We start from the raw sequence: 27410 nt of genomic DNA, 5'->3' as shown, positions 1-27410 counted from the left end.
TAGTACAGCCAGTGCTGAACTGTTATGATGTGTCAATAAGTTAAATAGTTGGACGACACCAATGATGAGAGTCCCACACCCCCGGTACTTTAGCAGCATATTACAGGTAGGTTAAGACCTGAGGACGCGTTCATGACAGAGAACTTGTGCTTTGATCGATTGTACGTGAAGACCGCTCGCTATTTAGTCTCAGTCAGTCATTCTGAAAAATTGTTATCGCTGCTTTGGACATGATGTCCGCCTGCTGGCTTTCTCCCTTTGAATTGTTTAGTTTCCCATCGGCATGTCATTGAAAGCCAGTGTCACACAGCGCGCATTGTTGTCACTGTGATGCTGCTTAAATATTTATTCACCCACGTTTTGAAATCGCCAAAATAAATAGCGAAGCAACTGTTTCTGTGAGGGGGGATGGCCCCCCCCCCCCCCCCTCTATCCGCATCAAATACACAGCGAACGACCTGCGTTCAATGTGAACGGACCGTCTCAAAGGCACTAACAAGTATTTCGATCACATTATAGTCTAATGACTTCAGCTCGCAGTTGGTCTCGAGGCTTGTGCTGTTTTGGACACCGTTGCATGTTAAAGCCGTAGCACGTCCAGTTAGCAGGCTCGTAGAGCTAGCAAGCTAACTAGCTACTTTTATTCCTGGTAACACAGCTAGGAAATGGAGCTACTGCTGTGCAAAACATGTCCACATATGCATGTGCTTGGGCAGAAAATCCTCAGTTTAAGTAATCATCGTGTGTGTTTTTTCGTCGGAGAGAGGGTCATTCCGGCGATATTGTCCTGGAAGAGTTTGACAGGAGTGAAATCTCCCCACTCCTGGACTGTACTTGGGTTTTTCTCCTCCGAACCAAAGCAAGATGGACTCTCATTCGGCTTGTCTGTCTTGTCAGAGCTGAGATCGACATTTTGCATGGGGATAAAAAAAAAAAAGTGTGCTTAGAGTTAGGAGCACACATCGGGCCTAGGTGGGAAAGGGTCGTTTATTTTCATACCTCACTAATTATGTGATGTTACTGTGCGTGACGAGCTTGATACGGAGGCTCAAGTCTTCACTCCAGACACACCGATCGGGCATCAGCAGTTTTACCTGAGGACACAATCAAACCTCCGCGCAGGAAAATAGACACTGCAACTGCGCCTGCTTAATTTGCTCCGTTTAATGTTGTATGAGATGCATTCAGTTATCGCAGGGTTTTGGCCTACATATTTTGGTTTTGGCCACATGGGCGGATCGACCGCAGGATTGAGGTGATCAGTTATCAGATCACACAAAATGTCCCACTGTACTTTGAAGCTGATGAGGTCATGTGCTTATGTGACTCATTTAGGCTCTACTAAAGTTGTTTTGCACCCACCTTTCCTGCAACCAAACTCATGTTTTAAGAAAATTGTTGCAGTGATGACAGTATAACACATGACTGAGAGCAGTGTCTTGTGTTTTATAGGTCATCGTCATTGCATGACAAAGGCTTTGGCAGATTCATCTTCATCACCCATACAGCATTTCCATAGTTTTTCTTAAGTAAGTATCCCCGTTTTCCACTTGACATTTATACAAACACTTGGTGTCTAGTCTGGCCTTTGTCCAGAAGTAATTAAATCATCCATTCAGTGATTTCTAATATCGTTTGTGTCAAGTTTAGTCGACATCCAGAACAAGTGCAAATCCAGCGAAAATTATAATATACAGATATGTTTAATTGCAAATGCTCAGTAATTCAGTTGATTTATGTTTATGTAAGGCTCTGAAATGTATTCCAGTTAATAATAAGACTGCAACAGAACTACACTTTATTACTCTTAACCTATTCATATTTTGACTGTGTTATTATAATTACTTTTAAATGAATTTAAAAATACACTAAGCTGTCATCCATTACCAGACGGTTAAGATTGCAATGGCCAATGGCACCCTGCCCATACAGCAGATGTAGTTCTTGTGTTGTGACCTAAACTATTTTTTTATTTTTTATTATTCTTTATTTCTCCTTGTAGTTTATTTAAACATTTCCTCAGGATTGTGGTAAAATGACAGAATCAGGGAAATATGTCTGCCATATATCACTTAACGTAACTGTTAAATTGATTTTCTGCAGCAGTTGAGGTGTGCGACCAACAGATTTCTATGATAACTTGATTCTTCTTTGCTTTTTTTAAATGAAAAATTACCAGTAATTATCAGTAACAGTGTGGGGTTTTCTCCCCTCTCAGTAGGTTACTTGATGTTTTTTCATAACTGGGACCTTAGTTTAATTGAAGGTTCTGTTCTTTGCTGTCTATCTAAAAAAGCAAAAAGGAATGGAAAATACATATATTTATATGTATATATTACGCACAGAACCTGGTGAAAACATTTGATTTGAGAGAAAAAGATTCTCCTCATGAAATAATATCTCGAAATAATGCTTTTAAAAATGAACACCCTGCAGCAAAAATGGCCATGGGGGTATAGTACTTTCTACTAACAGCCCCACAATGTACAAAAGCCTATTTTTTTTTAGCTATGAAAACTGTAGTGGTGAAGCTCCTCACCTGTCAGTAAAGAAACAAATTGATTTATGAGTGAAAACCCAGGTCACTGTGTGCTTGTAATGATATCATGTGAGAACCAGCAGCTGCAAATACAACATAGTACTAGTCTTGAAGTACTTCATAAAACACACAATTGTGCTTATATTTAAAGGCCATATAGTTTCTGCATATCCAGACTATCTTTCTATCAAGGGGCGATGTACATTTTTTGTAATTGATATGTTTTTTTATATTTTTATTTTGGAACAAATATGTAATTATACATGTTATACAGTACAACCAGTTTGTCCCAGCGTGTTCCTATTTGTGACATTTAGAACCATAAAAAAAACACAGAAAAACAAAAATGTGCATTGGTACTTGTGAATGCATATATATATACAGAAACACTTAGTCATAGATATACACACATTTACACTTATTTACACCCACTAACTATTACTATGCAGTGTTTCCCCTACCATTGTATTGGCAGGGTGGGCTGCCCCGTCAACGGGACCTCCCACCCCCCCTGAAAGAAATAGAATTGCAGTTTTGTCCAGTAACTATGATTTATTCACTTATTTCCTGTGAAACCGTATCATTTCAACTCAGTATGAGAGTTGCGCGTGCATTTTTATGTCACTGACAGTTGCGCTAATTTGTCTGTTTCTGTGCTCCGCTGAGTGTCGGGGCTGTTCCTCACTCACACAGGCAGCAGTGCAGACGGTGGACACAGGGGAACGTTACTCGAGTTGATGAACTACACTCGTAAAAAAGTAAACGCAGTAAAAGCCTAAAGTTAAGCTGTCAATGGCCAAACCTTGACCTCAAGCTGCTGAAAACCAGACCAGAATGTCCGCATTTTTAATACATGTTGCTACCTGTACCCAATGAAGTAGTAAGGATGCTAATGTTGGCAGCTGTGCAACTTCCTGGACTAACTAGCAGAACAAAATGAAACTAGAATTACTACCGAGCTGTTGTATGCCTCCGCGAACCACTCAAGTTGTAGGTGACATGTATATCCGTCCAAACTCTGATAAATGTTGTTGCTAAGAAGGTGTTGAATAATGGACAGAAAAGAATAACAATTGTTTTATCCTCTTAGTTATTTCTGTTAAATGTGGTCATAGTTAACGTATGAATTATTGAGTTAAGGCTACAAATGTGTTTTATGTGGCCAAATTGTCTTTTGACCCCAAATTCTAATCAGTTCATCCTTGAGTCCAAGTAAATGTCATTGCTAAATTTTAAGAAGACGATCCTGAGATGTTACATTCACAAGATTGGGAGCGATGTAAGGTCTCTGTGACTGTGACCACCAAAACCCACTCAGTTCATCTTTAAGGCAAAATTAACATTTGTGGGGGGGAAGACGTGAGATTACAGTGATCTAGACCTTTGACCACCACAATCTAATCAGTCCATTGCTGAGGCATAGTGAACTTGTCTGAATTTAGCAATTCATCATTTGTACCAAATTAACATTTTTGCCAAGTTTGAAGAAATTCCCTCAAGGCTTTCTTGAGATGGTGCATTTCCGCAATGAGACACAATGACCGGAACAAGAGGTAGCAGTCACCTCGACCTTTGATTTTTGACCACCAGACAAAGACAAAATCTGTTCCTCCTTGAGGCCAAGTGAATGATTAGATCCTTAGATATTATGTGACTGTGAATGTGTTGAATTGGGGTCACAGTGACCTCGACCTTCAACCCCCAAATCTGATGAGTTTATCCTTGGTATTAAGTGAATCTTTTTACCAGGTTTAAAGAAATAGATATGGTGCGGAGGCAAAACAAAAATCAGAACAGACAATAGCAAGAGAGTAACTTTAGACCGAAGGAAAATAGATATATAGACATATGTATATAAGTAAAATATTACTTGCAGTTCACAATATTGTAAACATACAATGGATACAGAAAGAATTGAGACACCATAGCTTTTTGCTGTAGATTTAAATGAAAAACAAAATAGGCAAAAAAAAAGCTGTGAAACTCCACAAACTGTCAACTGCTTCTTTTTTGCTTTAATTATTCTTTAGCTGTGTGAAGAACTTGATTGAAATCGACTGATGGCAATTTGATTGAACTGCAAATAGTTCAGAAAGGCATAACAACAGATGACAGGCAGCTGTGTTAGCAGCAGCCTGTCATAGAAGCTCCCGGTATCTTGTCGTTCTACTGTTTTTCCCTCACTATTTTTGTATTCACTTGTACTACACTCTTCACCTTTGGACATTTAGTGGTTTAGATATGTTTTATTCATCTGCATTGTACTCTGATCATTTTCAATGACTGGAAGCTAGGCCTGTTCCACCACCAGCATTGAGTACATACGCAATCTGCTGATCGCCCCAAGGCGATACATTTTAGTGACTGGAAAAAAGCCCACAATTCTGGAGGAGCTAAGGAGAAGAAGGCAGGGATGCAGAGCTGGTATTAAACGGAGGATGAACAAAAGGAGATTTAAACAATGAACCACTGCAGTCATTATTGGAAATGAAAGGTCTTTGGCAAATCAAATGGATGAACTGGAAGCCCTCGCTAGGACTCAGTACAGACACCAAGCTTTCAGACACCATCACGAGTGGTAAGAAGAAAGGAGAGGGGGTCTGCCGTGTTGTAAACTCCAGGTGGAGCAACTTGGGACACATCTCCATGTGTCCCATGAAGTCCAATGACCTCTTTGCAAACCTCCCTAATGTGATAAGGTTTCAATCATGGCAAGATTATAAAAAGCATTTTTTTAAAGCTTTGAGTGTTCCCTGGAGCACTGTACCCTCAATATTTGTGAAATGGAAGAAGTTGGAAACCACCAGGTCTCTTCCTAGAGTTGGCCATCTCGCCAAATTGAGTACCTTAGAAAGGATTTTGTTAGAGTGACCATTGGGCTCTTGATCACCTCCCTGGCCAGAGCTTCAGAAGACAAAATCCATTCTTGAGTAAAAGACAGGTGACAGCCCAAATGGCATTTAAAGGACTCTTTGAGCCTGGGGAGGAAGACTCTGTTCTGATGACACAAAACTTGAACACTTTGAGACGGAGAGATTGTTCAGAATTGAGGGATGATGAATGCTTGTAAGTACAGAAAGGTTCCTGAAGAAACCTGCTCCAGAGTGCAAAAGTCAGGACAGGTCTCTGACTGTCCTTGAGTAGTATAAAAAACTATTAGTGTATGCGACTATCGTCCTTCCTTACATCCTGATTTTACTGGCGCCTGGTTGTAACGCATTACTCCAGTCAGAAGGTGGCATAATGCACCTAAGAGCTGTCTGCCAACTGCCATCAAACAACATAAGGAGAAGAGGAATACGTTGATACCAGGCTTGGGAGTTTTGCAAGGTACACATTCTCTTGAGAAGGGCAAGCTTGGAAATTTGCACCAAATTGGAGAAGTTTGTGTTACACAGTAAATTTATGTATTATAGCTATAGTGCTAAAAAGAAACCTGGGGTTATTCTTGTTTTCTTCTATTATTGATAAAATATTTGGGCTGAACAAAGAGATTCCATTTATGTTATTAGACTAGAGAGAGAAGCCTTTGCTTACTGCTAAACTAGCAAACTTGATACAGTATGTTAGCAAGATATTTTGCAAGTGGTTGAGGAGAGCAAGCATGTGTTATAATTCAAAGTTAGACAATGAGAAAAATTTAATCAATCTCTCAGTACGTTCTGTGACAGTAAGTCAAGAATTATAAGATAAAATAGCAGAGATAAATCCATGACTGTAGGAATCAACAGTGTTTGCAACAGAAAGTGACACAATATGCTCACCGTAACGTCAGACACCACCCGACGCCCCAATTACATGGCTTTTCCTGCATGCTAATGAGGGCAACAAATCCAATGGGGTCACAGACTATTCACAACATAACGTATTCCTGTCTGTGTGAAGAGCCCAACACCCTGTGAATTTTAAATCGTTTTTCTTAAAGTTTCAACTCACCCCCAGCCTTTGTTGGTGAAGCAGATAGATAACAACTAAATATAACGCAAATCGTCCCCGGTGATACAGTCCAAATATGGAAAAGTACCAGCACTCTTTACAGTGCTTTACAGGTGGTGCTGGCCCCACTTGGTCATTGTAAAAGATTTAAATCAACAAACTGTTCTCACCTGTCTGCCTTTCTCTGAAGTGTGTGCTACAGGAAAATGAAAACTTTCAAAGCTCGGTCTTTGTGTTCAGAAGCTAGGCGTGTCTTGATTGGCTCAATCTTCTGGATATGAAGAATGCAAAACTTTGATCATTCCTGTTTTTTGCTTGGGTGCACAAGAATCATACGAAGAAACTTAACAGTGGAAAGGGAACACAATGTTTTTTGTTGTACTTAGAGCCTTGAATAATCTGCAGGCTATGTGGCAGCTTTTTTATCTATAGGATTGACTCCTTGCAGTATCTTGATATGCCAGGCCAGGTAGGTGCCCACCTGACTTTCTTGAGTCTCAGTTGTGTGTAGTAGTCTCCTAGTTCTTTGATCCCCTGGCTGTCCTTGTTCGAGATTCTGGTAAAAATTCTCCAGTTTTTGTAGCAGGGCATGTTCAGTCATCTTCAGACAGCCGTAACTGTCCTCCAATCAAATCCTGTTAACACCTGCTGTTGGATTGTGGATGTGAACAGACTTGATCAGCTTCACTTGACTCTGGGCCAAGCCACTTAGTGAACAGGTCAAGCTCCTTTCTGGCTGTGAAATTGAGACATCTCATAACATCTTAGTTAGACGTTGTCCCTGTCCAGTAGTTTTCTTGACAATAGTAAAATTTCAACTAGCTAGAATTCCCCAGATATTTGACCAAATCTGCTATTTGTGGTGCTTCACATCCATGTGGTACCAAGAAGCGAGTCTGCACACATTCACTGGTACGGTGGGCGAGATCTTCAAGAGTAGTCTGGGCTAAGTCTAAATTTCTCTTCCTTTTCAACTGCTGCTTTGTAGATTACTTCCCTCTTTTTGTAACATATGCAGACTAGCTATGCAGTTCTTTCTGTCTTCCTCTTCCCTTACCCCAACAGATCTCTCTCTCTCTCTCTCTCTCTCTCTCTCAGTCTGTTATTGATCTTGATGGCCATAGAGAGTCGCAGTCCCCGGGAAGCTCAAGGGGAGCGAGGTGATCTTTGAGCTTGGTCAGACAGTCAATGAAGGAAGGCATCGATGAGTGAAGCGGAGTTCCAGTCACTATTGGCTGAGAGGGTGTGGAACTCTATAGGGTAGTCAGCTGCCCTTCTTCCTCTCTGTCGGAGATTAAACAGAGCCCGGGACCAGGAGTAGTGTGATCGAAGGCAGCCGCTTGAAGCTCAAAATGGAGGCTATACTGCATCAGGAAAGGCTTGCAATCCCCAGAAACCCCAGACAAGTGCTCTGAACGGGCGAAGTGAGGGACCACAGGAGCAGCAGCCTGAAGGTCCTCAGACAGGTGGTTCACTTGAGAGCGTTGATGTGTGACTGGAAACCATCGTTACGCCCAAACAGTTCTTTCAAACCTCGCTTACTGGTAATCATGAGCTCCTCTTGACAGGCCAACCTCTTCCCCTGTTTGGCTAGGGCTGATAGGTAGGAGTCGGCAGAGTCCATGTTTGGCAAGTTCGTACTGTAATTAGCAGGGAGTGGACTCAAACACACAAATCGCACAACAGACTGTTCAGTTCAATGATCTTTACTGATGGATCAGAAAAGTCACAACAGAGGTATCAAAAGGGCTTCACAAAAACTAAGTCACAGTTGGTTCCAAGAAGTCCAAAACCAGAGATCATTCCACACAGGCAAAAGTACAGGCAGGGGCAGGCAAAAACAGCCCCCCTCCCAAAAAAAAAAAAAAAAAAAAAATGAGGCACAGGTCGTACACAAGAAAAACTCACTGACAAAGATGTGTGAACTACGATAAACTGGCAAACAAGTGAGGGAAAGAGGTTATATACGCATGAGGGCGGAAAGAAAATTGGATGCTGCACGCTACTTGTCATGGGGTGCAGCTCTGGGTTTGACTGCTACCTTGATGCTATTATTGTTGCTACTAATGCTAATATTAGCATTCTTACAACTTTCAGTAAATAGAGTTAGGGTGCATTTAATGGTCTGGTTTTCAGCAGTTTGAGGTCAAGGTTTGTCTATTGATAGTGTAACTTTAAGCTTTTATTGTGCTTTTTTTTTTACAGTCACGTATGACTGTAGTTGTTGTCCACTCGCATAATGTTCACCTTGATCCACCCTCTGCACTGCTGTGCTGCATGTCGGTGTGAGACAAATTATCGCGCCACTTTCAGTGATAGAAACAGGCATGAGCGAGCTGAGAAGAAATTAAACGAGTGCACAGAAACTAATAAATAGTAGTTACTGGATGTAACTGCACTTCTATGAGTATGTTCACATTTTGTTGCTTTCACGGGGGGCGGGAGATCCAGTTGGTGGGGTATATATATAACTTTTACCATCCAGCTAAAAAAAATTCTGCTTATTCGGGTCTACGTATCATTGTGACGCAGCTTTCACTGACATGAATGTCATGAGATCTAACCTCAGAACAAGACTGACAGATGACAATTTAAATGACTCTATGAGAGTGAACTTAAGTGGATATACTCTAGCAAGCACCTCGTTTGTTGATTACATGCCGTGCCAGTTATCCTCATTAACTACAGAAAAGACTGAATGCATAACGCATGCATGTGAACTACAGAAGAGGGGAATGCGAAAGGAAGTGATGTGATACATTGTGGACAGACAGAAAATAAGGAGAAGTAAAGTAAGTAACAAACAGTGTTTTGTTTTCGATGACAGATGTGAGTAGGTGGAGCTGGTGTTGAGTTGAGTATCAATTTGTTATTGTTCACATTAAAGAAGCTTATTAAGCTTGTTTGGGTGAATAAATGTTAATAATCATGAGCAGCTCTTCACTTTTATTTTGTCAAAGTTCTCAGAGGAAAAAAGGAAGGAAACGCCTGCTCTACACAGTGTGCTTGCTTTAAGACAGCTACCGTTTTTAAGAGATAGTACAAAACAAGCTTTTGACTGCATTATGTCGATGCTAAAGTATCAAATTCTGGAAGAAATACAGAATGCTGAGATTATTGTAACTGGTGGATGGGCTATGGTATCATACGTTATAATTTCTTTTACCACAGCTGGCAGTACAGAGACTTACAGAAATTGAACCTGTTGTGCAAATTATTTTTGATAATTGTGGCAGCACTGAAGCACAATAAGACCAGTATTAATTGCAGATTGGTATTTTGAAATAACTATCTTTAGGAGAGTTTCGTTGGTGATAATACATTTTTGTGTGCCTAGTTATGAATATTCCTTATGTAAAATATAATTATAAAAATAATTTCAATTTAATTTATACAAATTTCATTAATACAATTTCATTGTTTCTGATACACACTTGGGTTGTCCATTGCTTTTAATTGGTTAGTATTTTAACGTATACAAATAAGTACATTATAATAAAACAACAAATTGTTGTAATTTCTTTTAAAACTCTGAAAGTACAATTACCTTTGTGGCAGCCTTTCTCTCAAGTAGTTTTCTCTGGAATTGCATGGCAAATAATAATCAGAGTTTTGTAGATCAAAGGAGCTCTCAATGTAAGAAAGGTTGGAGACCCTTGGTACAGATATTGACATATGTAGTGCTGAATGCATGTGTGAGTAAGATTAATGTCATGGTCCCAATACCACTGCTGCAACTACCTGTTGTAAAGTTGTTTTGTACAACTTCTCATGAAGGGAAAACTTGGCACATTTTGTGGGGGAAAAAAAAAATCCCTGGACTATAAACATAGCCAAGTCCAAAACATAGTGTGAATTGTAAAAGGTTAAGAAATTAGGTCTTGTGTAGCAAATCTTAAATTCAGTTGCAATCAAAATAAGTTAAATAAGATCAAATTGATATCAATAATTTTACCTTTTTTGCAAACCGGCTTGAAATCATTCAATGTTCTGGCGATGCACATTGCAAATAATTCTTATGATACATCAACAATGACTTTTTAAGCAGCAGGTATCTCTGCTCTTGACATTATCATTTAACATCATGTAATTGTGCTTGATGGTTTCAGTGTGCATGTTCTTTTTACAAATTTGGCCTGATCCATTGTTTTTGTGTAGGTGCAGGTAATATCATGAAGGGTGGAGGAAGGGGCAAGGAGCCACCCATTGCAGGGGAGGTAACTGGCAAACGCCCCAAACGCAAATGTCTGCAGTGGCACCCACTTCTCTCCAAAAAGGCTTTGGATTTTTCTGAGGAGGAAGAGGAAGAAGATGAAGAAGAGCTGGAGAAGGTGAGTGGGTTCGATGGCATGACTGTCTATTTATTCCCCTCTGTCCATAAACTGAATAACAAATATGTCAGTTTATTGGAAAAATAGACCCAAAACAAATTTGTCCTTAGCAGCCAGTGCTGTGCAGTCAGGACCAGGATTCACAGAGGCAGTGTGGAAGCACAACAGAGGAAGTGGAGGAGGACTCAAATGAACAACGGGCACGCCGACCAATGAATGCCTTCCTCCTCTTTTGCAAACGCCACCGTTCCCTGGTGCGGCAGGAACACCCTCGCCTGGACAACCGTGGGGCCACAAAGATACTGGCCGACTGGTGGGCTGTGCTTGAGCCCAAAGAGAAGCAAAAATATATTGACATGGCCAAGGAGGTGAGACTACTATATGACAATTGCGACTGTACTAACTTGTAGGGACAAGGTAAATTAAAGTAAAGGCTTTTGATTGTCTTGTACAGTTTTACCAGTTTCGGATCTCCTCTATGAGGAGCAGTAAAGGAGCCAATGACTTCACAGCCAAAATGAAATGACAGATATTGGGTTGTTTGCTTATGTTGCTTCTGTCAAATCAAATCTGATCAAATCTCACCCGCACAGTCTGATGAAGAGTACTATCTGACGTTTTTGACTGTTAAATTCTTGATCAGTAGTACCTAGGGGATTGCTATGATTTTTGCTATTTACTCATCAATATTTAATGTCAATAGAGTCATACTTATTTTAATTTTGATGGTTCGCAAGAGGTTTAAATGTTCTGCTTGAAACCAAATAAATTCTGTGTGTTCTTCCAGTACAAGGATGCCTTTATGAAGGCAAACCCCGGCTACAAGTGGTGTCCCACTACAAGCAAACCAGTTAAGAGCCCTTCCTGTCAGCCATTTAGCAATCCTCGCAAAAAAGTTTGGTCCTTCTCTTGCAACTCCTCTAAGGACACCACTGCCAGAAAAGTGCCCCAAACTGACAGCATGCCACAGTTAAATTTTGCCATGGCAGGTGCGTATGCTAAGATTATTTGTTATTTGTTGATTGTTTGGTGTAACATGATAAAGTGTTGAGTGGTTGTTGTAACTTATGCCATTCATTGCCAGATCCTACAAAGATGGGAGGCCTTAGCATGCTGTTGTTAGCTGGGGAACATGCTCTCACAAACAGAGAGGTATGTGAGAAGCCTTCAGTTGGGCTTTCCTTCTTCACAAGCAGTGCACACGGTCTCCAGTAGGTGGCCTCAAAGAATAATAACTGATGTAATATGTATCTGTAGCACAAACAAACATTTGCTTCTTTTACATTACTAGTACAGTGCCCATTGATAATAGCCTGTTTGCCAATAGGGTGTCTTGTGGTATTTGCTCTGTAGCTATTTTTAAGAAAAGCTCGCTGCAGACATAGGTGAAGACGCGCTCAACTATGTAGCTAGACATTAAAACATGTTTTACGTAAATTTATCATTTAACGGAGGAGGTGGGGAGGCTTCACCGCTGGTGTGCGACTGATAATGTATTTCAGGCTGAAAGACGACAATGGCAGGAATAATAATCGGTGAACCTGTCTACTTTTAGCCAGCAATGATGTGAACATTAGCTTGTTAACAACAGGTTGTGGAAGTTAAATTTCACTTAACTGTGAAAATATAATTGTATATTTAAACATGGTTCTCACAGGACAAGAATTGAATTGAATTGAATTTTATTTATATTGCCTCAAATCATAATAGGTTATTTCAGGGCACTTAAAACAGTAAAGTCCTTTCAACAGAACTTTATAACATTATACAGAGGAACCCAACAATTTAACACTAATTAACACACAACACTGAATTTTTTTTTTTTTTTTACTATTAGTCAATCTGTGACTATAATATCGCCATTGATTTAGAGCTCCCACTGAATGTCTCAAAGTAGGCTTTCAGAGGAGCTTGTGTCCTTTACAGGGCAGCTGAACTACCCTTAGCTCCCCCTTAATTTGAACCATGCACTGTTCTCTGTAGTATACCTTTATATTCCAGTGCAGTTGTCCACCATTGCACAGCCTTAGATGTCGCGCTGTTCACTCTATCCATCACCACACACACAGTTTTTTGTTTTCATTTGACTTCAATGCTGTGAGTTTTTTTTTTTTTATAGTTGGACAAATCCTTTTGCTTGAGAAAATCTCGCTGCAGAAGTAGGTGAAGAGAAGCTGAGGTCCGACCCACTGCTTCACAGCGCTGGGTTGCCATTTGGGGGCTGCCATTTTATGATCCCACAAATGTAACACGTTTGACATAATTATTATTATCAAACGCCTGTCCAAACTGCACTTAAGTCGCCAGTGCACAACCTCATGTCCTAAGCAACACATCCACTGAGTTTGAAGCAGATGGGTGGAGCTAGGTGAAGGACAAATACACATGCTTACATACACACAGAGATTTCCTGCAAGACAGAATAGATGCTTTTGAGAGGATTATGTATATATTTATTTGATCAGCACAACTAACCCCAGTATTGTTTACTTCTCCAGATCCCTTCAAGCACTAAACCTAGTTTACCTGACACGGCCAAGGGACGGAAGTCTTTTCCAGAGAATAAAGAAGAGGTGTGTTTTGAGAACATATTTATTTCCCCCCTTTTTTTTGTATATCATAGATACTTCAGGTCTTGTTGTCTCTCAGAAGTAGTTCACTGATGGCTTCTGATTTCATTATTTTCTTACTATAATTACCACAGACTTACATCATTACAGCAAAATATAACAAATATATGTATTATTATAGATTAAGCTGGCTGGCAGTAGATTAGTTAAAACTAAAACCATCTTTACCAACCGCAACATTAAAATAACTCACCTGAATGGGACTTTGGCATTGATGCATCGTCAGTTGTTCATGGTAATGCTTTAATGTGAATCTTAAGTGAGCCATTCTGTATAAACACTCACATTTGGTCTTGTCAAATCAAAGGTTGTTACAACAAAATTTTGAAAATTGTACCCGTTTACTCTTTAGAGCTTTTTTTAGCATTTCTCCAGTTTGAATGGTGACTAGCTGAACCGACTTTATACAGATGTTATTTAATAACTTACAGAAGAACTGACTTGTTTTTTTGCTGTGCTATTTCAATCTACAGATGCTGTCTGGGACAATACCAAACAGAATGCCTGACATTATTGAAAGTAGGGTCAAGTCTGCCCTTTTCCCAATGGCAGAGGTAGGACTGAAAGTTGAACTAGATGTCATAATTTCAGTCAGTTGCATTCAAAGATTAAGATTACAAAATAAATGATTTCAGCTAAGGCAAAAAAAGATCTACGTAGCCATTTTAGCATCACCCTCAGGGCAAAAGATCAGTATTGCCTACATGTCATTGCATAACAGGAAGTATGCCATTAAAGTTTGGGCTTAATTTAGAATTTTTGCTTAAAGGTGGCTTGCAGATAGCTCACTTTTAACTTCGTAGATCCCCATGGTAACCTATGTAACAAGTTTACCTGTTCTGAAGCAGGTCAACCTCAGACCAAAACCAGCCGACAGTGACAAGTGACTAATCACATCACTGAAATAAATCGAGTTAAGTTTTCTACAGGATCCAGACGGTGACAAAAGAGTTTTCAATAACATAACAAGTAACAAGAAGTATAAATAGTGTTGCCTATAAGTTGCATTTTATTTGCAAGTTTCTTTAATTCAGAAATAATTACTGACAGTGTTGATGCTTGCAATTCATTCCAGGATACTCATATAATAAATATTAATATTTGATTATCATCAGAGGAATAAAGGAAAGAATACTCACTTCATATTCAAGACATGTATACTATAGCTAATACAAACTACAAGTTTGGTTGTAGTTTGGGAATTTTTTTTATTTCTATAGTTTTCTGCTTATACTTTTATATCTTTCTGTTGCCTCTATAACTGATATGACTTCCTTCATGGTTCTGTTGATGTCACTTGTAATTAACAGCTGCACCTGTTTCACAAGAACATGCTCAGAACTGGATTGGTAAAAAATTGTAACAGAACCAGCTTCGCAACCGTATTTATTCAGAACAGCCAATTTCAGGCTCAGTGGAAAAGAGCTGAAAAGAGCTGAATTTACTTAATTGTATAAGCCCCAGTTTGAGTCTTTCGTACAATAACAATAAACATGGTTAAATTTGTTGTTGAAAGTCAAAAACAAACTTAATATTGAATAAGTCTACAACATTAGTATTTAGCTATTATAGTGTTGCTGAATAATAATAATAGCAACTTTTTTTTTAATTTTAATTTTTTTATTATTTTTAATTTTTTATTTTATTGTACTCTATTAATCCCCGAGGGGAAATTATTTCGTTACAGCAGCCTCCCGAGGGGGAGCTGCTGCAACAGGCTGCCATGACCGCGGCGCCAACCAACCTGAAGTGCATGTTTTTGGGTGCAGAAAGATAAGCAAGTGTGTTCCCCCAAAACACAACTGGTGACAGAGCATGTTACTGTTTGTTTACAGTCATCATTGTCTGTGGCACCTGAAGGAAAACCATGCAGACAGTCAGCTCTCTTCCAGCTTGCTGAGGTAAGAAATGTGTCATCGTTAACTTAGTGCATATTAAGTAACACCCTTCAGCTGTATTTAATAACTATTTAGAAGAATTACAAAAACAAAAAATTTACCTGATTGCCACCTCATAGTAAACTGAGATGAAAATATTTGAAAAAAATGTTGGTCATCGTGTGTGTGTGTGTGTGTGTGTGTGTGTGTGTGTGTGTGTGTGTGTGTGTGTGTGTGTGTGTGTGTGTGTGTGTGTTGGATGAAATATATATGCTTATTTTGAATTTGATGCCAGCAAAACATAAAAAAAACTTCAAAAAAAACTTGGGATGGGGGCAATTACTAATTACGTTAATGGGCAACAGATAGATAGATAGATAGATAGATAGATAGATAGATAGATAGATAGATAGATAGAGATAGAGATAGAGAGAGAGAGAGAGAGAGAGAGAGAGAGAGAGAGAGAGAGAGAGAGTGAGAGAGAGAGAGAGAGAGAGAGAGAGTGAGTGAGTGAGTTAATCCCCAAAGGGAAATTCTTTCGCTACAGCAGCATTTATAGATACAGGAAAGAAATAAAATAACAGTAAAACATATTAAATATAAAAATGGACAGTATATACAATAAAATAGAATAATTAAATTAAAACTAACTAAACAATAGTACAATTTTTTTTTCTTTTTTTATATTTAAACAACCAAGAAAAACAGACGACGGTGTTATTGTGTGATGGATTTTCATCTGATTCAGATCAGTAACATGATTGAATATAAAGATAAAATCAATGATACTACAAACATTTAGTATAATAGGGTGCAGGGATTATTGACATTTTATTATCACTTGTTTAACACTGTCTTTTGTTGTTTTTGGTTAGATGTGTTTAGCATCTGAAGCTGGAAAAATGGATACAGTTGTATCTCAGCCAGAGGACAGCTCCTCTACAGTCTCTGTCCAGCAAACTTTCGTCAAGCCAGAGATTAAGGAGGAAAGAGCAGACACTGATCGCTGTCCTCCCTCTTCTCACACATCAGCCCTCTTACCTTTGCTCTCCTCTGGCACTTCTACCTCCATGGATGCCAATCCACCACACCTCAACAGCCAAAATGCACGTGTCAAAAAACACAACAACAAAAAAGATGCGGCCAAGTTAAATGAAAAGGATGAGATCCCTTGTTCAGCAAAGCTCATTAAGGAGTGCGACGGTTCAGAAGGAAAAGTGGATAGTGTTTTCAGTACTATTGAGGCAGTGGCCAAAGGAGCCTGGATAGACATAGAGGAAAAGCCCAAAAAGAAGATCCAGGGCACTCTCAGCGGGGGAAACTCTGGCTTGCTGAAAAAGAAAAGTAAGCCCAAAACCAAGGTCTTTGTCAAAGAGAAAGAGGAGGAAATGGATGGCAGCAGTGGGCAGTGTGGTCAGTATAGCTCCTCTGAGATAGAGATGAAGGAAGAGATGACTGATGTTAACCCCAAGAATGAAGCGGAAGAAGCAAATATAGGAAGCACAGACCTCCAGTGCCGCATTGCAGAATCTTATCACTTTAATTTCATCCATTCATCTGATAAACTCAAGGATGAGGACAAGGGTTACACAACCAATGAGTCCAACGCAGAGAACCGCGGCTCCAGGAAATCCGAGCGGAGCTGTAAAGGCGCCTTGTATAAAACCCTTGTCTCTGAGGGAATGCTGACGTCATTGAGAGCCAATATTGATCGAGGTATCTATTTAGATTTTTAGGGCAAACTGATTAAAACATATATGGAACACATTCTAAATTGTGTGTGTTATGTATTTAATAAATATTATTAAATAATTTTGTCACTTGTGGCAGGTAAAAGAGGCGCTTTCCGTGCTTCTGATCATGATGCTAACTGGAATGATGACAGCTGGACAGTTTCACAGTTGGGACCTAACAAGAAGCTGAAAAAGTCCAAGTCCAAAGATGAGTCTTCACAGGGGTGAGTCTTGTCCCTTCTTACTATAACTCACTATACTTTATTGTAGGGTACAGTAATAGAATGTTTTTTTTTTTTTTTTTTGCTTTCTTCCCTTTTTTTCTGGAGTTACGACCCAAAAATTTGACATGATTAAGTTTTGTACTAAACTTATTGTGGAAAACCCAAACATTTTACAAAATAATGTATACAGAATATTGTTTGTACATCAGATTCAGTTGCATAATCTTAACCCACTATACCAGTCAATAATTACATTTCTTGGATTTATGGAAACATTCAACAAAAGTTCAACAAACTGTTCATGAGTCATGATCATTGAGTTTTTTTTTATCATTCCGACACCATTTATTTAAGAGCGGTCGGGCGATTTTTATAGAGAAAGTCCAGTATTTTTTTTAAGTCAAGTTTATTTAATTATGGAACACATTTAAAAACAATTGTTGATCAAATTTTACAGATATGAAGTTATGGGATTAGCATATATGATATGATACCTATAGGTATGTAGGTATAAGAGATAAAAGTAAATTATTAAAAACATAATATATATATGAATTAATTAAATAAAAAAGCATTGCACAGAATACAAGTACAACAGACTGATAAAAACAACTGTGATCACTCAGGTCTTTATGATGATGTTTAAATGGCTAAAGAACACAGATGGATCCTTAGACTGATTTTGGAATATATCAATTGAAAGGGAAATTTAATAGTAAGTAGAAAACTATTACACAATTACAGTTTGAGTCTTATTGTCATAATTGTGGCTTATCTGGCCATGTGTCATGATAACTTTACATCTACCAACTCTGTTGTAGAAATGAGAGATATGTGACTACAGCATATAAACATGAAGCCAAACTAGCTGCTTATTCATCTGCAGTATTAACAAACTTGTCATTTCTTTGTCGCATGACTTGGCACTGTTTACTTAATTGTGTCCCTGTTGTTGTGCTGGAATTGCTTTTCCCCATTTTCTATCACAGAACTTTATTATGGCACATAGAATGGTCACAATTGAAAATTTCACCCATGTTAAAATTATTGTAATTTCACTGGATTATCACATGCACATTTGAGTGACTACACATATTTATTTATAGTAACACTCTCAATAACCTACCTTTTTTTGTGCATTTGATGGTCCTTTAGTAAGTTAATTCCTATTTAAAGAAAAACTTTGCATTTTAAAATTGTCTTTCTAATTTTTGTGTTTCCTGTTACTACAAAAATTTAAATTTGTCCCATTATCAACTCATGAGATGGAATAGAATGGAAAAAAAAAACCCAAAAAACGTGGAAAGCCAACACCCTTCAATCTCTTCAAATGAGCTTGTAATGTCATGTTGCAGGTGGCTGGCTTATAAAACCTAACTAGCAATAAATATTATATTAAAACTTATGTTAATATTATTACTTTACATAATTTACACAGATATTTTAAATAAGCTCCTTTACTAAGTATTTTTCAGTGCTATAAAGCTAGGGTAATGTTTTATTACCTACTCGTCTGTAATCTGAATGGCTGTCAGGTGTTCAATCATCTTTTTTTTGTTGTTGTCAATAAAGCATATAAAATGGTCAACCAAGTTGAGAATGTATAATGAATTACAGAAATGGAAACTGCCATTTGCGCTTGGTGAGGAGGAAGGTAGTTTTGATGCTGTCGCTGTTTCCCCCTACGGGACTGGACCAAGATAATTCTTCTGTTCTATTATCAGTCCCTACATTGTAAACTCACAAGATTGCTCTGACAACGGGTTTTAGTTTAAAGGTTAGGCTATTGATAATATTGATCAGTTATGTAAAACTCCTTACTTTACTTGACAGCCTAGGGAAACTGGAGGAGGAGTTTGAAAAGAAATTTAACAGCCTGCCACAATACAGCCCAATGACATTTGATAAGAAGGGAACTGCTGTCACAAAGAAAAAGAAGACTGACACTTCCACTATCCAGGAAGACACCTCAAAGGCTGGAAAAGGTAGGAGCATAGTCTAACAAATGTTTGTCCACTGAATAAAGGCAATGGGCTCTATTTTCGTCAATCTAGGTATAGCACGAAGGCAGGTCTAAGACCACGTTCTGGGTGTGGCCAACTTTTTTGGTAATTTGGTGAACACAAACGAATTGTATCTGTGGCACAGCATGGCACAGTAGTGAAGAAGGAGGAATAGAATCATGAGAAAGTTTGTCACACCAGCTTATCATCACTGTCAGTCAGTTCCTCTCATCCGCTTTAAAACTGCGTATTGTCAATTTAGTAACAGTTGAAGGAGCAGACCGGCGCCGCCAGCTAAACTTTGCGCAGGAGGAAACTGACATGTCTGTCGGGGCCCAAAAAAAACGTGCATCTTATAGATGCCAAACAATAATCTCAGCTGTGAGCGTTGAGGGTTTCGGTGGACCTCGAGGTCAGTATATCAACAAAGTAAAATATGGATCATTCAAAGCTTTATTTGCCATTTCATCATGAAATGAATTTCAAATTGAACAAGGAACACTCATCCAATATGCTGAAATCAGGTGCTGTAACAATGTTTACGAGTGATCATAAGTAATTGTGCACACTCAAATTGAAGAGCAATGTGTTTGAAACATAACTAATGTTTTGGTGTTAATAAATGAATTGCAATAGGGGCTTCAAGAGAGCAAAATGCTCTCTGCAATCATTGTTTAAATGAATCATGAGCTATGCTGTCATGTGTAAATTTCCCCGACCTTTCGTCCATAAATGATTTAGTGTCAAACTTGGTGGCCTTGTACGGCTGGGTAGAGAAATCCCAAAATTAGTGGGTGGAAAAGCTTTTGATTTGTCACACCTTTATGTTTCATTTTATTGTAACTCATTTGTAGTAAAGCCGAGTTGCCTTTTATAATATAAGACTACAAATGGCTGCCGCATCACTACGTGTGCCAATTGCCTGATTTACAGCCAATTCAACAGAAATTAATTTGATGAATTAACTAACTAAAGAAATCGCAAAAAGATTGTTTTAATTATTCATCTAAGCAGTGTGAAAAATATAGGACATCCACCATACATGTCTCTGGGATTCTGGCTGGGTCTGGCCATGTGTGCACTTGCCACTAAAGCCATGAAAATGTCCCCTCCGATAGTTGCATTACACTCAGACCAAGTTTGAGCTGGTGGAAGAGCGAGCTTGATTTGGTCTCAAAAATGACACCGAAATTGCAACGCACGATGATCTTGGCCCAGCTAGGTTCATGCTGAGCTGCGAAAATAGCAACTCAACGCAACCTTGGAAAAAAAAAAGCCCCTTGTGCTGTACCAAATTACGCATACGCTTGGATCCACGCTTAGACCAACTTTGTGTCAGTACGAAAATAGGGCCCAATTACTGTTTAATATCCTCTCATGGCTCACTCTGCACCTGTGGAGTCCTGATTTCCACACTTGTGTTATTCAGGATCAGTTCTCTTTTGTTAGAAGTAAATCATCAGGACTGCATAACTTAGCATTTCCATGCTCTTTTTTTTCTTTCTTTCTTTCTTTTGTTGTTTGGTTTTTTTCTTGCTATATCAGGGCCATCTCCATCTCAGAAAAAGACTTCATTCCACAAGATTGTTAGGAAGCAAAAACACAAAAAGGAGAAACCAGATGCAGTGGACAAAGGTGAATTAGAATGTTGGTGTTTGTGCATTATGTAGCAGGGGTGTGAATATGTTTAGAGATATTTCATATATTTTAAAGTTAAATGAATGCAATGTTCTCAAGACCATCAAAATACTTTTAAACAATAGAGATTACATGTTAGTTTACCTTCAAGCACATCACAGGCCATTATTTTGTTGTAAACGATGCTACCAAACAGAAAAGTCTTCAGAGATTTAAAAAAAAATCTATGATATACAACACTCCCATATTTCAACTCACACTATTTATACCATATAGAAAGAAACATATTCATGAGGAATATTCATTAGCAGTTGAGGGCTATGTGCCAACAATCTTACTTTTATGTGGTTAGATCAAAATGATACTAAACAAATTAATATACAACTGTTGTCTTTTTAACTTAACTTGTTCTGAAATATATTTGTGTCATTGATTTTAAATACCGCTGAGGTGCAACAGTTTGATCCCTAATATCCATTCTGATTAACCTGTTCTCCACAGCAGTGGTACCAACTGATTCCATCTTGCTGGATTCAGCTTCAAAAGCCAAATCATGTGCCCCCATTGCCATAATGTGCCCAGATGTCCAGTGCGCCACTAGTATGGAGATGCTAGTTGGTAGCCAGAAGAGGAAGGCTAGGAAGACCAAGATCACACACTTGGTGCGCACAGCTGATGGCTGTGTGTCTCCAGCCGAGGGTGAGTGAAGAATGATTAATCAATTGATCAGTCAGTGTGGGATCAGATAGATGTGTCGGTCTCTGTCATGTCACAAGTTTTAGCTCAAATGTTCTATGGTAAAACAAAAATGGGCTATTTCGAAAATGGCAAAGTACAAGTTGTCACTCCATAATTTGCCTTATTAGGTTAATTTTAGACATTATTTGTGAATTCATGTATTCAGTTGTTAGATATAGATTTTTATAAACATCTTAACCCTTTCACTTCTCCTTAATCATGTGTATTTTCACAACAGTCAAAGAACTGAAAGTTTTCAAAATGTCTGTAGCTCCCAGAGAGGAAGTAGGTCAGACCCACCTGAATAAAAGCCACAGATTTGGTCGAAGGAGTATCGTCTAGAAATTGTAAAAGTATATGGCCAAATTTTAAATCAAGAAACCATAACAACGCAGCTTCATGAAACCTGAAGCTGGAAACAGACAGGCTGTGCAACCACGTCATATGTTGCGCAGCAACATCGATAGGTTGCACCGCGCAGCAACACGTGAAATCAGACACACCATGGAAGTGTTGCCGGGTGACACATCCACATGTGTGGCGCACGCCTAGCCACTGTGGCGGTTTACATAGATAACAATAGGCGCATCTGTTTTAACTTGCGCCGTGTGTTTTGGCCGTTTGTCAGGGTTTCTGGTATTATGCTTTTATAAATGGTTTAATAGGTAGGTAGGTAGGTAGGTAGGTAGGTAGGTAGGTAGGTATATACTTTATTAATCCCCGAGGGGAAATTTTTTCGCCACAGCAGCATACATACAGGAGCAATAATAGAAACAATAGAATAAAATAATAATAGAATAGAATAATATAATAGAAAAGCAATAAAATAAAAAATATAAAATATAAAATGGACAGTACATACAGTATATATACAGTACATTAAATATCTATATATATTATATACAACAAACCAATAAACACAGTCAACATATATATATATATATAGATATATACACATACAGTACAGTATATATCTATATATATAATATACAAGCAACCAAGAAACACAGTCAACAGTGTTATTGTACTGTGATGTATTTTGCCAGAGGTGAGTTATTGTACAGTCTTATTGCGGTCGGCAGGAATGATCTTCTGTATCTGTCCTTGTGACAGCGGAGCTGGAGGAATCTTTTAGAGAAAGTGCTCCGCTGTCCCTGCAGCAGGTGGTGGAGAGGGTGGACAGGATTATCCAAGATGGACAATAGTTTGTTCAGCGTCCTCCTCTCCACCACCTTTTCCAGACTATCTAGTTTGTAGCCGATGATGGAGCCGGCCTTCTTAACCAGTTTGTTAAGTTTGTTGGTGTCTCCGGCTCCAATGCTGCTCCCCCAGCAGACCACAGCGAGGTACAAAGCACTGGCCACAACAGACTGGTGGAACATCTCCAACATCTCGCTGCACAACATTGAAGGATCGAAGTTTCCTCAAGAAAAAGAGTCGACTCATCCCCTTCTTGTAGACAGCATTGATGTTGGTCTTCCAGTTCAGTCTGTTGTCGATGGAGACACCAGGTACTTGTACTCCTCAACCATGTCCACCTCCTCTCCCAGAACTCTCAGCGGTTGTGGAGCCGTCGTCTTCCTCCTGAAGTCGACCACCATCTCTCTGGTCTTGGCCACGTTCAGGAGCAGGTGATTTATTCCCGCCCACTCCACAAAGTCCTCCACTACTGCCCTGTACTCATCCTCCCGTCCATCCCTTATACATCCTACCACTGCAGAGTCATCAGAGAACTTCTGCAGATGTCTTGACTCTGAGTTGTACTGGAAGTCAGTGTTGTAGAAGGTGAACAGGAAGGGGGACAGAACAGTTCCCTGAGGAGCTCCAATACCACTGACCACCGTATCAGACAGCACACTGCCCAGACGGACAAACTGTGGTCTGCCTGTCAGGTAGTCAGTGATCCAGGAGACGGTGGACGCGTCCACCCCCACCACCCGCAGCTTCTCACTCAGCAGCAGTGGTTGGATGGTGTTAAATGCACTGGAGAAATTAAAGAAAGTGATTCTCACAGAGTCACCAGTTCCATCCAGGTGAGACTGAGCTCGTTGCAGCAGGTAGATGATGGCATCGTCCACTCCCACATGAGGCTGGTACGCAAATTGCAGAGGGTCCAGTGAAGATTTCACCAGCGGCCTGAGGTGGGCCAAGACCAGCCTCTCCAGCACCTTCATCACATGTGATGTGAGGGCAACTCATTGAGGCCAGATGGAGTCGTCTTCTTAGGGACTGGAACCAGGCAGGACGTCTTCCACAGCACCGGGACCTCCTCCTGCTTCAGGCTCAGGTTGAAGAGGTGTTGTAGGACCTCAGCCAGCTGGACGGCGCAGGTCTTCAGGACCACGGGGCTGATGCCGTCAGGTCCTGCAGCCTTGCGCTGGTGGATTCTCTCCAGCTGTCTCCTAACCTGGCCAGTCGTCACAGAGAGGGGGGTGAGGGGTGTGGGGGGGTCGATGCTGTATGCAGTTCACCAGGGGGCGCAGAGGGGGCGGGGGGGGAGGCAGCAGAGGTGTTTTGGAGGTGTGAGGTGTGGAGGAGACAGATGAGGGCGGTGAACTAAACCTGTTGAAGAAACAGTTTAGCTCATTGGACCTCTCCAGGTTCCCCCTGGTTGTTCCTCTCCAGGTTCCCCCTGGTTGTTCCTCTCCAGGTTCCCCCTGGTTGGACCTCTCCAGGTTCCCCCTGGTTGTCTCTCTCTCCCCTTGAACCCAGTAATCTCCTTCATACCGGTCCACACATCCCTCACGTTGTTCTGCTGGAGTTTGGCCTCCAGCTTCCTCCTGTAGGAGTCCTTGCACTCTCTCATCTTCTCCTTCAGGTGGCGCTGCACTCTCCTGAGCTCCTCCCTGTCCCCAGACCTGAAGGCTGCTTTCTTCTGATTAAGAAGAACTTTCAGGTCACTGGTGATCCACGGCTTGTTGTTGGGGAAGCATTTTACAGTCTGGGATGGTACGGTGGTGTGTTCACAGAATTTGATGTATTCTGTGATACAGTCCGTCATGCTGTTGATGTCCTCCCCATGTGGTCCACACAGCACATCCCAGTCTGTGGACCCAAAGCAGTCATGCAGGGCGTCTTTAGCCTCCTGTGTCCACCTCCTCACAGTCCTGGTGGTCACAGGCTGCCTCTGCACCAGGGGGACATACCTGGGAGTCAGCAGGACCAAGTTGTGGTCTGATCTACCAAGGGGGGGAAGGGCAGTAGTACTGTATGCATCCATGGCATTAGCATACAGTAGGTCCAGAGTTTTATTGTTCCTTGTGGGGCAGTTCACATACTGGTGCAAAGTTGGCAGTACTTTATCCAGACTGATGTGGTTAAAGTCTCCAGTAACTGCCAAAAATGCACCGGGATGCTTAGTCTGCAGTTTGGACACAGTGGAGTAGATGGTGTCCACTGCTGCCTCTGCATCAGCTGATGGAGGAATGTAAACAACGATAACAATGGCGGACGAGAACTCCCTCGGTAAACAATAAGGGCGCATCCCCACGACTAGAAGTTCAATGTCCGGGCTACAGAAACGTTCCTTCACACACACGTGGTCGGGATTGCACCACCTCTCGTTCACATAGACTACAATCCCTCCACCTTTCTTCTTGCCGCTCTGAACAACGTCTCTGTCTGCCCGAACAGTCCTGAAGCCGGGTACGGCCGCGCTGTGGTCCGGGAGATGTGAGTGCAGCCATGTCTCGGTGAAACACATGATGCTGCACTCCCGGTACTCTCTCTGGGTCTTTACCAGCGCGCTGAGCTCGTCCGTCTTGTTGGCCAACGACCTCACGTTCCCCATTAAGATCGCCGGTACCGATGGCTTGTATTTCCTCCTTTCCGCCTTTAGCTTAGCTCCGGCTCTGCAACCCCGCCGTCTTCTCCGAAGTTCAACGGGGATCTCAGGCCTCGCTCCGGGCAGCAGCAGTAGAGGTAGAGGGCTACTCAGCGCGATCAGCTGATCACGAGAGTAAACAATAACAGAGCCCCCATCCAAAAACGTGGAAAAATTACGGTCCATTACGGTCCGTTAACTGAACACGAGAGAAAGAAAAAAACAACAACTCCGAAGAGAGGAGAAAGACTTAAAAAATACTAATAATACTAATAACAAGGGGAGGGGAGCTGCCGCAACAGGCTTGTCATTTCTTTCTGTTTTGAGGGTAAGTGACGGTACTTTACAAAGCTACTTTAAATTTCGAAGTAAAGAGTAAATAGATTTAAATGTACAATGAGTGAAACTTAACTGATAGTTACTTTGGATAGGCACTTTCATTAGTATAACAGAGTCTGATGTCTCGTTTCTGAAAATGTTTTTTTGTGAAATTATCAACAAGTTCCTTTTTTGTAGATCTAAAAATATAAACAAATGAAATTCTGTGGTAACATAATCTTTAATTGTCCTGAGAATTGTGTGCTCTTTTTTGTTACAGAGGACAAGACTAAAGACCTGATCCAGGAAAAGGATAAGAAGCCATCACCCCAACAGAATTTATGCAATGATAAAGGGTGCTACAGTAATCCCAGTGGAGAGGCGGCAGAGAGGAGCACCGTACCACAAGAACTACCTGCTTTCTTCAGCCTGGCAGCCCTTGCTGAGGTAGCAGCCATGGAAAACGTTCACAGGTAGAGACAGCCTAGCTTCTATACTACACTGTAGAGTAGACTATATTGACTGTAGTATATGTCATGATGTGTGCCTTTCATCTAATATTCTTTTAATATTTCAGAATAACAATAAATTACTTTTTTTTATCAACCAGTTGAATATGTGATAAGCATTGGAAATATGTTCCAAAATGCTAGTTATAATTGCCAGAGGTCTTGGCTCAGCCTATTTTGGGAAATGTCTACATCTGGTATCAAGTGAATGTTATTCTATTACTTTTTTGAGCAGTTTAACATACAATAGATATGCCCAATTGTACTTTTTCCCAAATAGATGCCACTGCTAGCAAACTTGAATAAATATGTCTAACATTCCCACAAGTTGTCATCAAACATCATCAGCTCTCTGTGAGGGCCTCATCTCTTATCCTTTATATTGGGCCTCACGCAAGAACCACTCATATACATTTCTTTGTTCTCATGTGGCAGGTACGAGTGATCTTTGACAGTGTATAAAAGCGCTTTGAGACCGATAAGGCGATAAAGCGCTACAAGTGCAAACCATTTACCATTTACCATTTCTTGGAAGCATGTCACATTCCCTAGTTTTCTTGTTTTGACTTATCTTTGGTTTCAATGAAATCTGAGCGATTCAACTCCATCTGTACCAGTTGTGCTGATGGTCCTCATTTTTCTTCACCAGAAGAAAAACACATTTTGGATTTAAAGGTTCAGTGTGGTGGATTAAGGGGGGATATATTTGCAGAAAGGATATACAGTATTCATAATTATGTTTTCCTTGGTGTAAAATCACATGAAACTAAGAATCATTGTGTTTTTGTTAAATAAGAATGAGCCATTCCATATACAGTAGCAGTCAAAAGTTTGGACACAACTTCTCATTCAATGGTTTTTCTTCATTTTTATTTTTTTCTACATTGTAGATAAATATTGAAGACATCCAAACTATGAGGGAACACATGTAATTATGTGGTAAACAAAAATATGCTTAACAAACCAGAATATGTTTTATATTTTAGATTCTTCAAAGTTGCTTTTATGACAGCTTTGCACACTCTTGGCATTCTTTCAAACAGCTTCATGAGGTAGTCACCTGGAATGGTTTTCCAACAGTCTTGAAGGAGTTCCCAGAGGTGCTGAGCAC

The 27410-nt window shown here is 40.1% G+C and overlaps 1 protein-coding gene across 7 annotated transcripts in view; it reads left to right on the top strand.

Moving 5' to 3' along the window:
• LOC138631608 (HMG box transcription factor BBX) overlaps window positions 1–27410 on the top strand; it is a 35805-nt gene continuing 8395 nt past the window's right edge. The window contains exons 1-15 of one of the 7 annotated variants that reach the window (XM_069716656.1): window positions 1–106; window positions 1453–1529; window positions 10634–10806; window positions 10920–11174; window positions 11594–11795; window positions 11891–11958; window positions 13305–13379; window positions 13910–13990; window positions 15272–15337; window positions 16189–17029; window positions 17144–17270; window positions 19104–19255; window positions 20819–20908; window positions 21413–21610; window positions 26071–26263. In XM_069716656.1, coding sequence (XP_069572757.1) covers window positions 10648–10806; window positions 10920–11174; window positions 11594–11795; window positions 11891–11958; window positions 13305–13379; window positions 13910–13990; window positions 15272–15337; window positions 16189–17029; window positions 17144–17270; window positions 19104–19255; window positions 20819–20908; window positions 21413–21610; window positions 26071–26263 — 2507 coding nt within the window. In that variant the 5' untranslated portion in view covers window positions 1–106; window positions 1453–1529; window positions 10634–10647. Of the gene's footprint in view, window positions 107–1452; window positions 1530–10633; window positions 10807–10916; window positions 11175–11593; window positions 11796–11890; window positions 11959–13304; window positions 13380–13909; window positions 13991–15271; window positions 15338–16188; window positions 17030–17143; window positions 17271–19103; window positions 19256–20818; window positions 20909–21412; window positions 21611–26070; window positions 26264–27410 lie in introns of all 7 variants that reach the window. The other 6 variants (XM_069716657.1, XM_069716654.1, XM_069716655.1 and 3 more) reach the window with 6 other exon arrangements.

The sequence above is a fragment of the Brachyistius frenatus genome, unplaced genomic scaffold (assembly GCF_029030835.1).
Source record: "Brachyistius frenatus isolate BFR_SWC_R1_liver_20210118 unplaced genomic scaffold, ASM2903083v1 Contig_161, whole genome shotgun sequence".
Taxonomy (NCBI): Eukaryota; Metazoa; Chordata; class Actinopteri; family Embiotocidae; genus Brachyistius; species Brachyistius frenatus.
This window is presented reverse-complemented; position numbering and strand designations above follow the sequence as displayed.